The sequence below is a fragment of the Quercus lobata genome, chromosome 1, assembly GCF_001633185.2.
Source record: "Quercus lobata isolate SW786 chromosome 1, ValleyOak3.0 Primary Assembly, whole genome shotgun sequence".
NCBI lineage: Eukaryota > Viridiplantae > Streptophyta > Magnoliopsida > Fagales > Fagaceae > Quercus > Quercus lobata.
This window is the reverse complement of record NC_044904.1, coordinates 13,720,849-13,734,211: the sequence shown is the minus strand read 5'-3', so window position 1 is coordinate 13,734,211 and position 13,363 is coordinate 13,720,849. Positions and strand designations below refer to the sequence as shown.

At 31.7% G+C, this 13,363-nt stretch overlaps 1 protein-coding gene across 1 annotated transcript; it reads right to left on the bottom strand.

The window, feature by feature from the left end:
• Positions 1–6,056: 6,056 nt before the first annotated feature.
• Positions 6,057–10,370, bottom strand: LOC115980014 (FK506-binding protein 4-like). The gene is made up of 2 exons (XM_031102228.1): positions 10,322–10,370; positions 6,057–7,461 (listed from the first exon to the last, which is right to left on the bottom strand). Exon 2 carries the CDS (start codon positions 7,391–7,393, stop codon positions 6,434–6,436), a length of 960 nt encoding a protein of 319 aa, XP_030958088.1. The 5' UTR covers positions 7,394–7,461; positions 10,322–10,370; the 3' UTR covers positions 6,057–6,433.
• Positions 10,371–13,363: the final 2,993 nt, after the last annotated feature.

Below are 13,363 nucleotides of genomic sequence, written 5' to 3'. Positions count from 1 at the left end.
TTTACTACACGAAATACTACATTACCTCTATAAAATGGTATGTAGTAAAAAAGTTTAATTATGATGTTCATTTATCACGTTGTTAGTATATATCAATCATATTTATTATCAAATTCAATGTTAAGAACTTATAATTAATACATGAGATACTGCATAACCTTTATAAAATGATGTATCATAAACCAAAAAAAAAAATGTATAATGTTCATTTATTACGTTGTTAGCATCTACTAATCACATTCATTACCATATTTAATAAATGACAAAATTTAGGTACAATACCTTAAGTACTGTTCCTTAGATTCTCCACTTAAGATTAAGCCATATGACTACTTAACTAAAAAATACACTTCAATTCCATGAGGAAAAATTCACATGGCATAGTCTTATGAGAGAAACCTTAGGAACAGCACCTAATTAAGTACTGTACCCAAGTCTTTCCCTTTAATAAAAATTACTCCTTAAATATCATTAACATTTTCCTTAATACATTTTTTTTTTAGTAAACAGTAATACTTATTAGAACACACACGAAAATAGTAAGAGCATCCACACCAGCTCGTGGATACTCATCTAAAATACAAAAAGTGCTCCAATTTACACATTTTACCTCAAAATCCTTCCACATCAATTCATGTAAAAATGTCTAAATATACAAGATATCTTGCAAAATGAACAGTAACCGTGCATATATACACGGTTACTGTTCACCGTGTAAACAATTTTTTTATATTATTTTCTCTCCTCTGTCAAACCACTTCTCTTCCCCAACCATTACAACAACCCAGCGCGCCAAAATAACCACCCAACCACCAAACCCAAAGCCACCACCAAACACCGCAATCTAGCACAGAGTATTAACCAAAGTCAACTGAAAATTAACCCAAAATCAACTGAAAATCCAAAATCAACTGAAAATTAACCCAAACACATCCACAGACAAATTAACATAGAGATACACTTGCTCAAAAGTGAAAAAAAAAAAAAAAAAAAAAAAAAAAAAAAAAAAAAAAAAAAGAAGAAGAAAAAAAAGAAAAGAAAAGAAGATACACTTGACTGGAACGATCGGAGCTCGTGGGTATGGGTCTTGCCTGATCGGAGCTAGGAAGATACAATAACTGATCGGTGCTTGTGGATCGGAGCTAGGGAGATCTCGGTCAAATCTGATCTGGTCGGATCTGATCAGTGCTTGTGGATCGGAGCTGTGGATCAGAGCTAGGGAGATTGGTATAGAGATGATTCAGAAAATTGATTCAGAAAGGGAGATCGGTATAGAGATGATCGGAGCTAAGGAGCTGTGGATCGGTATAGACCGAGAGGGAGAGTTGACTCAGATTTGGGTATAGAGATGGGTTATGGGTGTAGAGAGTTGTATAAAAAAAAATGGGTTCAGAGAGAGTCTCTGCATCAGAAAAAATGGGTTCACAGAGAGAGAGAGAGAGAGCTGAGAATGAAAAATGGGTTCACAGAGAGAGAGAGAGAGCTTTATCAGAATAAATGAGAATGAAAAATGGGTTCAGAGAGAGAGAGCTGTATCAGAAAAAATGAGAGAACGCACGTATAATAAAGGGGTTGGTTGAGGAAATAATAAAAAAAAATTGAGAAAATTGATTATTTAAATAAAAGAGGTGATAAAATAGATGAACTGATATGGGTATTTTGTAAAAGTGAATGTGTAAAATAGAAAAAGTAGGTTTTTAGTGTAAAAATGGATGTGTAAAATACATGGACTGATGTGGTTGCTCATAGTATTTTAAACGGATCATTTTCCTTAATACATTTATGATAGTATGACATAATGGAATGGATTTATTACCCAATGCCAATGGTGTTCATGTTTGTCTTGGCACATGTCAATTATTGGTTTAATAAAATTGTCTTTGGCGGGGCCTAATAGGTATGGTGTCTCAGCCATTTGCAGCTAAAGTATTCATCTTTCTCCTTCATCATTTTACTTGGGGTTTGAGAACTGCCAAAAGTCTCTTATATATTCCTAGTTCTTCCCCAACCATTATTAATGATAAATGGTCCACAATTGACAATTCCACATAAAATGTTTATCTAATAATTTGCTTATAATCTTTTGTTTTAAACGGTGCACAAACATATTTGACTCGAAAGGTACTTTGACTTCAAGAGACATCTGCTTGTTCATATAATCAACAATTGAGACCCACTCCGTTCTATCATCAAGTCTCAGGCAAAAAAAGACAAACAAACAAACAAAAAATCTTGAGAGAAATTCTTCAAAGAAGAAAATGTGCTGATGTGGTCCTCTAGGAGAAGAAAATAATTTCTCCCCATACTTGCTATAGTTAGGATGTGTTTAGATATTGTTTATTTTGCTAAAACTGAAAAATTATTGCTGAAAGTACTGTAGATAAAGGTAAAAGTTAGCTGAAATAGTGCAGTAAGTCCCATAAATAGTGCCAAAAAGTGTAGTGGAGTCCATGAATAGTAGCAAAAATAAGCTAAATAGTGAAATAATTTTCATTTTTCATCCTAACCCAAACGTACACTTAATAGATCGACTTAGTTTCAAAAAATACACACATTTTCACATATTTTAGATAATATATTTAATATTAAAATTCTTTTTTTTTCACATTTTCTTATGTTGTGCACTTGTTAAATTTATGGTTAGATGATTAAATTTACTATTCCTAACAACTTAATTTTTTGGAACAATCAATAATTTATTATAGTAAGCATGCAATTCTTATAAATTTGATCCATATCGATACTCTACCTCCCATGCATTTAAAATGTTAAAAAATCCCACTTATTAAGAAGGAATGTACGTAGGTCCACATATAAAAGGGGCGTTAGAATTGATAATTGGCAATTTATCATTGTGAAATTGTCATATCATTCCTAGTTTTAACATAATAAGTGATGATGAAGGTATTATAAATTTATAAGTTTTATTACATAAATTATGTATCAACACCAATCACATTTGAGAAAAAATAATTAATTAATTTAAAAAACAAAACAAACAAACCATTACATTTAGTTTTGGTCATAATATTTACGAAAGTAATCCATACAGTTTCGAACTTATATATTAAATCCTTGATTATGACTAACACTCATAGCATTAACTATGGGGTTCTCTAGAATTGTGTCGAGTGGGCTCGAAGTGATATAAAAAAATCCTTGATGCTGGTGGGTTAGGAAAGAAAACTGCACTAACAATAAGTTTCCAGTTCTTTTTTTTCTTTTTTTAAAGACTTTACGAAAGCTGTATCATAGTTTTCCCTTGAAAAGCCCATTTGGATAATTCTAAAAAATAAAGTATACACTATAATAAGAAGACAAAGAAAAAAGGATTATACTAAATTATATCAATATTAAATCGGTTCAATGATGCTAAGAAGTTGTAAACTTGTAAAGGGACGGTTCAATTTGATGCAACATGAAATAGTATTATAGAATAAGATGGGAACCAAATTGTGTACCCAATACCAATACAAATTGCAACACAAGCACTAAATAATTCCTACAAAAGAGTCTTTCATATATATATATATATATATATATTTTAAATCCTACTTTATTGGTTAGGAAACACCAAAGGAGATGCTGAATTGGTATTACTGAAATATAGTATACTTTGTCCTACAAAAGAGTCACAAACACATGACAGCCTACAACATCTACTTCCTTCCAACACAAATCGTGGCCAGGACAACCTTGTAATCCATAGTTCAAAAAGTGAGAGAATCTCACTCTACGCCCAATGCAATATAATCTTACAAGTCATGTTAATGGATGTTCTTAGAACAATTGTTAATAAACCACTCTAAGAAAAAAAATTTAAACCACTTTTATAGGAAATATAAAAAACTGTCAAATTTTTTTTTTCTTTTACCATAAAAGGTTTCTAAAAATGTATCATAAACCCACCCTTAGAAGTTAGAGCATTAGTTATTAACTTTCCCCTAAATTTATAACCAAAGATATTTCACTCATCTAGTGGTGTGCATGGGTTGAAAAAATTCTTACCCAACTCAACTCATTACAATGGTCAAACTTAATCCAACCTAACCCACGTGAATCGGGTTGAACCCATGGGTTGGACATTTTTTTTTTAATTACTATTATTATTACTAAATTGAACATTAGAACAATATCACTACAAATAAGAGCAAATTTATAACCAAATAATCATGAGCATAACACAAATTATTTAATGAGAACTTAGGATTTGGGCTTTATTTAGGAAGAGGGGCAAAAAATTAAATAATAAACTTGTATAATATATGTTTTTTAACATATATATATATATATATATATTAAAATTTAGGTGGGTTGGGTTGGGTTAACTGGATTTATGAATTTTATGACTCGAACCTAACTCGACCAATTGTTAAAAAAAAATTCATAACCCAACCCAACCCAGTCGATTTTGACAAGTTCGTTGTACACTCCTACCACTAATTCTCTTCTATTATTTATCATTAACAACTTTCCGCATTTTATTTTTATATGTATACTTATTATTTTCACAAACTCCGGGCAAGCAAGCCAATCAAAGTGTCAAAGACTCAAAATTCTTTTCTTCGTGTGTCTGTACAGCTTTCTTCAAGCACAACTGGAAAAGCCACTTTTGTGAGAGTGGTTAGACTACCACATTTTTTTTTTTTTCACAATTTTACCACAATTTTAATGTGATAAATTTTGAGTGGTTGCCTACTACTTTCATATAGACCCACTATGTTTTCTCCATCATTCGCATACACAGTATGTTACATCAAAGTTGTGACAAAAAAAAATTGTGGTTATAGATTTTCTCCTTTTGTTACAATCTTTTTCATAATTTGTTATCTTCCTAAATTGTGAACCTAATTTATTTTACCACCAATCATACCATTATTGATAAGATAATAAAAATGATATTAATAGTGAAATTTTTTTTTCTTTTTTTAATAATTCAATAGTCAAAATAGAGAGAAATTTAAACCATATATTTTTCATTAAAATTGTTATAATTAAATTATCTAAGACTATTTCTCGTCTTAATTGTGGATTCACAAAAAAGTTACGTCCTTATCATTATTATGAAGATTTTACCTAAAGAAATCAGAGTCTGCGAAGCCATAGTCATAGATGCCTTTTTAGCTTTGACCATCCAAAATGCCAACTAGGCAAAGAATTTTATCTTTTTTCTTTCTGTGGTCCTGTTGGCAATTACCTATGCGGCTACGCCTTTTTTTTTTTTCTTTTCTTTTTTCTTTTTTCCTGATTTCACCCATGCCAAATTATAGTATTCTAATAAGTGTGATACTGTGACGTTCATTTGCACGTCTTTTTTGTAACCAGAGAAAACTCACTTTTAGAAAATATAAAACTAAAGAAAAAGCAAAAAGTTCACCGAAAATTGGTTTTAGAAAATATTTTTAAAATATTTTTGTGAAAAAGAAAAAAATTATTAATTTTTTATTGCTTTTATATTTTTTGCAAAACTTTTGAAAATTATTTATCAACAATTACTCTAGAGAACCCGTTAACAGAACCCAAACAAAAAATACGGTTCCCCGTTGGGATCAAATTATTGGCTTCTGGGTTTTCGATGGTAATACTATAGTATACTGGTGGCATTAGATTGAGTAATACAATAAACCAATTATGTCACATGAAGTTAGGGAGAGAAAAATGAAAAATCACATCAAACTTTTTCGTTTTTCTTTTCTTTCAGGACACATCAAACCCTTTTTGTAAGAAACAACAATTAACTATAAAACTAAGTAACAACATGTCACTCACACACCAAAATGCCAATAATTACGGGACTTGATAACATTCTTTTAGTAATGTTATTTAAAAGTTGAAAAATACGTATGAATGAAAAAGTATTGTGAAAATATATGTTGTATTATTTAAATAAAACAGACAAGCTCTAACAGTTTCGCTATCATCAACAATGGCAGTCGAAGCATCAACCATAGGATATATATATATATATATATATTTTTTTTTTTTTTGATAGGAATAGGATATATTAATTAAATATAAATTGCTCATTCTCTTTCTTCTACTCATATAGTTGTACCCTACAGGCTACATCTCCATATTAATTTATTATTTACTACTCTAATAATATACATAGTTAAATGAAAAGGACAAAAAAAGACAAAAAAAAAAAAAAAAAACATGTCCAGGTTAAGTACCTAAACTGCATGAACCTTTAACTGAGAAGCAATGATGTTGGAATAGGAATCTCAGCTTCAGTAACTAGTTCTAGACTTCTAGTTCTAGTAGTAGTAGTAGTAGTACTGCTCTAACATGTGTGTTCTGTTCTATTTAATTATGGTACTTCTTCTACTTTGAACACGTAAAAAACTCACATGTGTGCGGTACTAAAATTAAGTACTTCCCAACATTTCTTTCTCATTAAATTAAAAAAAGTACTTTTCAATATTTTTTATTTTCACCTCGACCTTGGTTTCCTAGAAGAAACCGCGGTGGTTGTCGACGATTTCAGAGGTCGTGGCAACGGTTTCCAAGGTTCGAGCACCGAATCCCTGTACCTTGTAGGCAGCACCTGGTTCCTCCCACGTTTCGACTTCACCACTGGTGACGTGTCCTCCATCCAATCCTCCACAGTACCGCCACTGCTGTTTTTCCTTGAATTCCTTTTCCTTTTCCTTTTCCTCTTCGATTTCTCCAACCCCAAACCCAACTCGCTGCTGAGTTTCTTTCCTCGATGATGATGATGACTCGGTGACTCGTCGTCTTCTTCTTCTTCTTCTTCTTCTTCTTCGAAATTCCCAGAAATCAGCCTTGCCGCTTCGACCAGTAAACCCAGACAATCAGTGCTCTTGTTCTCGTTTTCTTCTCTCTTAAACGCCACAGTTTTGACCACCACCACCTCCTCGTCGTCGTCGTCAATTTCGCTGCTTTCTTCGACTCGTTGCTGGGTTGTGATCTCTGAAACTTCCACAGCTTTCTCCGCCGCGAGTTTCTCTTTTGGATCGCATTCACTTTCCGAGCTCTTCTCCGCCGCCACCGCCACTACGTGATCAACATGTACAGCAGGCGCAGACTCGGCCACCGAATCGGTGCTCTCAGCAGAGACTTTACCCACAACAACGCTACACGCACTGAGGTTGTTTCCATTCTCAGCCAGAGACTCTTCCTCTTCAGACTCCACGAGAGGACCCAATCTCAGGTTCAAATCGATACCGACCCCTCGATTATTGTTGTTCTCACTCCCTTTTGTTTCAAAATCGGGACTTTCTTTTGGGGTTTCTTGAGATGGGATAGAAGAAATTATGCCCAGAATCTTGTTCAAGCACATTTGAGCTTTGGAATATCCATGACGTACTCGAGTAGAGCAAGAATCGCGTACCTGATGATGGGAATGGTTTAGGACTTGATGCGAAGCCATTTTTGTGTTTTTTTGAAGCTTTTCTCAGCTTCCCATTCCAAAGCTCTGCAACCAGGAGCTTTAATTTTCTGCAGATCACGAGGAATCCAAGCTCAAGAGAGAAAGAGAGAGAGAGAGAGAGAGATTTTTGAGAAAATGAAAATATTAAAAAAGAGAAAAATAAAAACGATTAGCAAAGTGAGGATGAGAATGACCAAAGGGAAGGCCAAGCATGCCCGATTAGTATAGTTTTTCTTACATTTATTATTATTCATTTATTATTCTATTCTCAGTTCAGACAGGGTTGTTGAGTACTGATTGGTGCTTTTCTGACGTGGCATAAAACATGCCAAATGGTTGTGCACGTGGCAGATAATTACTAGATATTTTGTATAGTTTTATAGAAAAGTGTAAATTTCTTATCAAAATTACGACGTTATAGAGCCTGATTGGTTGAAAAAAGGTAATATTTTAATAAAATATTATATAAAATAGATAATATAATATTAGATGTTTTGAAAAATTATTGTGTAAAATAAAAATAAAAATAAAAGCAAGTTTTTATGATAAAATAAATAATTTTTTGTACAAAGTGATGCAGACGTTTTCACAATGATAAAAATTAACAAGTTGTAAAATTAGATATATTCTTAATTTATTGTATATATATATATATATATATTTTTGTACAGAGTAATGCGAATGAAAAATGAATATTTTCTCAATGATAGAGTATGATTGGTAATAGAAAAAATTATGGTACATGTATAAGTGATAATTAACCCGCACAATATACAACATTAGGTTACCACATGGAGGTGTGGCTTGATGGTAAGAGTCCTCGTTATGCATTTAGAGAGAGGAACAGTGTCAGCTCAATGGTTGAGCCAAAGAGGCAACTGCCTAAGGCCCCCAATGAAAAAAGACCCCTAAATTTTTATAAATAGAGATGTTTTGTACCAATAGAAGTACTAATTAAGCCCTAAATATTCACCAATAAACAAAAAGTAATTATTTTTTTATCAAAGAAAAACCAGTTAAAGAAAAATATTTTCATCGGATGAGTCAATTCTTTAATCTCTTACACATAAATGTTAAAAGAACTCATTAATCTTACACTAGTAAATAAATTTATACTCAAATTCTATTTAAAAATATCGAGTATATAGCTTTATTAAACTTTTCAATCATAATTTTTTAGTATTTGGTTACTTCATTTATTAAATAGTGTTTATTTTAGTTGTATGGTCATTGAGTAATGCGATGGGTTCATTTTAATTTGTAATTTTTTTCTAAAAAAAATAGATTTTAAATGAAAAAAAAAAAACAAAAGTTAAATAAATATTCTATTAATATTCAAAGTATAAGAATAGACCTCATTTAAAGTTGTCGCCTTAGGCCCAACAGTACCTTGAACTGGCTTTGCAGAGGAACGGTTCAAGCGATAACCCCAACAAGCCCACACCGAAAACTTCCTTTTTCATTCAGGAAAAAAAAAAAAATAAATATATATATGTAAGGACATGATTCGTAACGAACCACAACAGTGTTGGGTTTGCTCATAAAAAGGCCCAAACAATATCATTTGTAGAGCATGGGTTTGAAAGGTTAGGCCTTGGTCACCAGGCGGTGGGTTTTTCGTGATATCCATACATGGTTAAGTCGTCTTCGCCCCTGGAGTCTTTCCCCTGGAGGCGGACTGGGAGGCTCTAGTTTTTGGCCATTTTTCCCAGCCTCTTTTCCGGATTGCTTATTTTTCCTTTTATACTAGCCTGTCTTCCTTATCCAACGTCCACGTGTGGGATTCGATTTTCCAAGATTGATACTTGTCCCATCAGCCCATACCCAGAGTGGTTGGAGGTGGTTGTAAAAGCTGGAGAATATGGCTCTGTCAGGTGCGGAGTATTGAATAACAGTAAGGGCAGCTTTCCCTAATCGTTATATTTCCCAACGTACCCTTTTCTAGTGACATAGATATTTTAGATATTTTCCCAAGCTGTTTCTATGCCGTTTTTGTCCTTTTTTCCTGTGAGATCTCGGACCTGCCGATGACCGAATTGTCCTCGATTGTGTTACAAGGATATTTTGTACTTGTACTACCAATCCTGGGCTACTGCCCTTCTCGGCTCGGGCCTTAGGCCCCCAATGAGTAAATGGGCCAGGGCCACAAACTATTGAGCCCCACAATATATATATATATATATATATATATATATATAACATCAGATTTATGCCACGTCATAGTTATATGGCTTGTTGGCAATTATGTAACCAAGACTTGCCATAAAGCAAAGCAATCCATATGTTAAAAAGCCCCTCGGGCTCAGCTCCAAAACATTTCATTTGTGCAAAAAAATGCGAATATAATGAAATGATCATTTGTCCTTTCCCTCTCCTTGACACTTTCCCTTTCCGACAATAATAGAAACGGAGCACATATATTTGCACAACTAATTTTACAATTTGTTAAATTATAGAAAGTGTCCACCATTTACTACTTGCAATGACAATATTTATATCGAACAATGCAAAAAAAAAAAAAAAATGACACAATTTTACGCATTCAAGCTCCAAAGTCACCCATATCAATCAAATTAAATATGTGTAAATTGCAAAGTTTTTATAGTAACCTCTCTCTCTCTCTTGATTGATAACAAAAATAATATTTGAATCAAATATTGTATAAAATAGATAATTTGATATTAGGTGTTTTGAAAGATTATTATGTAAAATATTAAAAACTAGGTTTTTATGTTAAAATAAATATAAATTTTTGCAGCAAATGCTCTCACAACGACAAAAATCAATAAACTGTAAAATTTGATGTATCCCTAATTTTTTTTTTTGTATACACATATCTTTTCTAATGATATGATCACTGGAGGGGATGTTTATAATGATTCAATTAATGAATTTTCAACATTTTGTCGTCACTAATGTGTCACTAACCTGGTCTTGGTTTTGTCCAAATGGCACCGTCCTGAATGATGGAGCTGAGAATATATATCTAAATCAGACCCTTATCTTAATCTGCACTTTCATGATCATATATATCCTTTTTAATCGGCGGCGTCCAAGCAGAAAAAGTTACAGTTCAAGCTTCAAGGTGTCGATAAGTGTTTGCGAAATTGTCTCGTAATATTAGTATGACTTCTAAATAGTAAATTGTACATTGTATGTGAACAACGTAATTGCCGCTGTAACCCTTTTTCTTTTTTTCGTTTGATTGGTGCAGTTGTCTCTAAAAAATAAAAATGAAAATAATGGTAAAGAAAAAAAAAAGCATACTTGTTAGAATGTGGTAAATGTGAGCCATTAATCATTCATGCCAAAGAGAGAACTCGTGAATACCATGAAAATTAATTCATGATGATGATTTTCCACAGGCCCTGAAAGCTGCCTCTGAGAGAGAGAGAGAGAGAGAGAGAGAGAGAGAGAGAGAGAGAGAGAGAGAGAGAGAGAGAGAGAGAGAGAGAGAGAGAGAGAGAGAGAGAGAGAGAGAGAGAATCACTATGATGTTTCACTGCAAAAGGTCCCATACAATTTTTTTTTTTTTTTTAAGTCTCATACAATTTTTTTTTTTTTTAAGTAGTCATGCCATGTATGTTATATTGTACATGAGATTTATGCAATGACCTAATTGATAATATTGTTGTAACAATGTTATTTAAGTGTTTTAGAAATACGCGTGAATGAAAAAAGTATTGGAGAAATATGTATTGTGTTATTTGTTAAATAATGAAAACTGTTGTTTAAACAACACAACCAAATATCCCCTCAAACAGCATAAAACTAACAACTATATATTGAATTACCCAAAAATGTCAAGAGTTGAGTATTTTAATTCTTTAAATGTTACTTTTTGATATTTTTATTTAATGAAAACATTAATGATTTAAGTTCTTTTTTTTTTTTCATTATTATAGTTATTTAATTATTAAAAATTTTGAATTACAAATTTTTTAATGAATATCTAATGAACATTTGAACTATTTAATTGATTTGATTATTTTTCAATGATTATGTTTAATGATTTAAAATGAGCAATGCAAAAAGTGTTGCTGCGGGGTCTAGGACTTGACAATTGGAGAAAAGATGGCAGACATCTGGACGCCATAAAGGCACAGACAGCACCGCATCGGTGAATGGTGATACATATGAAATTGCCAGTTACTTCAGATGGTGATTAATACATGCACCTAAAAATTAAAAATAGGTGTGAATATAAAATTATGTAAAATTAGGTATAATATATTGATTAAAAATTAAAAATATATATTTAAATAGGTGTACTAAACAGGGCCTCAATAATTAATGGCGCTTAATAATCACCACACGCACAGCTCCAAAGGTTTTCTTCAAAATAAAAAAAATAAAAAAATCAAAGGTTTTCTATTTGGGTCATACTCGCAAGTGTCATTAGGGCATTAGTTAACAATTCAGTTAAATAAAGTTTTTATAGGAAAAAAATTAATATTTTGACAGTTTTTTTTTTTCATTTTGCTATCAAAATTTTCCTAAAATGAATTGTTAATCAATGCCTTAAGGACATTTGTTAACATTTCCCTTTCTATTTTAGTGAAACTCATAATTAAGGGGGCTAATTATAACAAAAAATGTTAAAAAGTACTATAAGTATTAGGCTACCACTAACACGTGTCTTTAGAATATTTGTTAATTTATCAAAGTTTTAATACAAATTTTATGGAAAATATAAAAATTTGTAAAAAAAAAACTTTTTTTTTTCATTTTCTCATAAAAAGTTTCTAAAAATATTTTTATAAACTAAGTTAACTTTTTCCTAAGTTTTATTTCGTAAATTTTATGAACTGATGTGATAATATATGTGATTAAACTATGACGTCCACTCTTGATAATAACTCTTTATCATCAAACTAAGACATCGATAAGTTTTTGGTATAGGCGGGGATTGAACCACATATTTCTTATACAACTATTATAAATTTTACCAATTTAGCTAATTAGAATCCACATCAATTTGTAAGCTCTATATAATAAAGGTTGTAGTACCATTAACATTACTCTTCTTTTGTATCTTTTAATATAAGACCTAAATTGATGATAAAGTTGTATATATATCTATATATTATAGTCCCTTATCAATTTGTAAATTTATTACAGTTAGTGAGTATGAGTTTTGGCATGTTACTTTCGCTTATGTGTAAACTACTTCTTTTTGTCATTAAAAAAATGGTCAAGTGTTTAGAGTCTAATGCTCAATTAATTAGCATCTTTTGGTATTTCCAACAAATATATAAAGGTTTAAAATCTCTCTCCCAATTATTAACTTATCCACAAACAAAGGTCAAATAGCTCCCTTGAGACGATAAGAAATATCATATCACTTTACTCATTATTCTTCTTCGTCTATGCACATATGTTTTGTTCATGCATCTGAAACAAAGTACAAATAATCTCTCTCTCTCTCTCTCTCTCTCTCTCTCTCTCTCTCTCTCTACACATATGTTTTGTTCATGCATCTAAAACAAAGTACAAATCTCTCTCTCTCTCTCTCTCTCTCTCTCCCCCCGCAAGGAAATGTCGTGTAAAAGGTTGTTCTTGATTTTTTATTTTATAGAAACTATTTCTCCTGAATCTTGATGGTCATAAGTGCATTCAACAAGGAGGTAGACATTTTAGTCTAATCATGGAAGGTGTGATTGTCAAGGAATCATTCACATTGAGTTAATCACTTTGAGTGGCATTAGTCAACTTTTAAGGTAACACTTCCACATGAACAACACTCTCATGTTATTCTATAGTTTTATGAGATTGTTTTTTACGTAGTTTTATTTTATAATCTTTAGTATTCTTGTTTTTAATTTTTCAAATTAATTATTGTTTCTCTGGAAAAGAATCTGTATATTATCATAGAATTTCCCCAATGTGAAACTCATAAAAAATGACTCGTGAAAAATGTCTACATATTTTATAAAGAGAGGTTCTATTAGTTTTACTGCATAAAACTTA

What these genes read in the sequence shown, in the direction of transcription:
- LOC115980014 (XM_031102228.1), bottom strand. Translation starts at nt 7,393, where the DNA reads ATGGCTTCGCATCAAGTCCTAAACCATTCCCATCATCAGGTACGCGAT.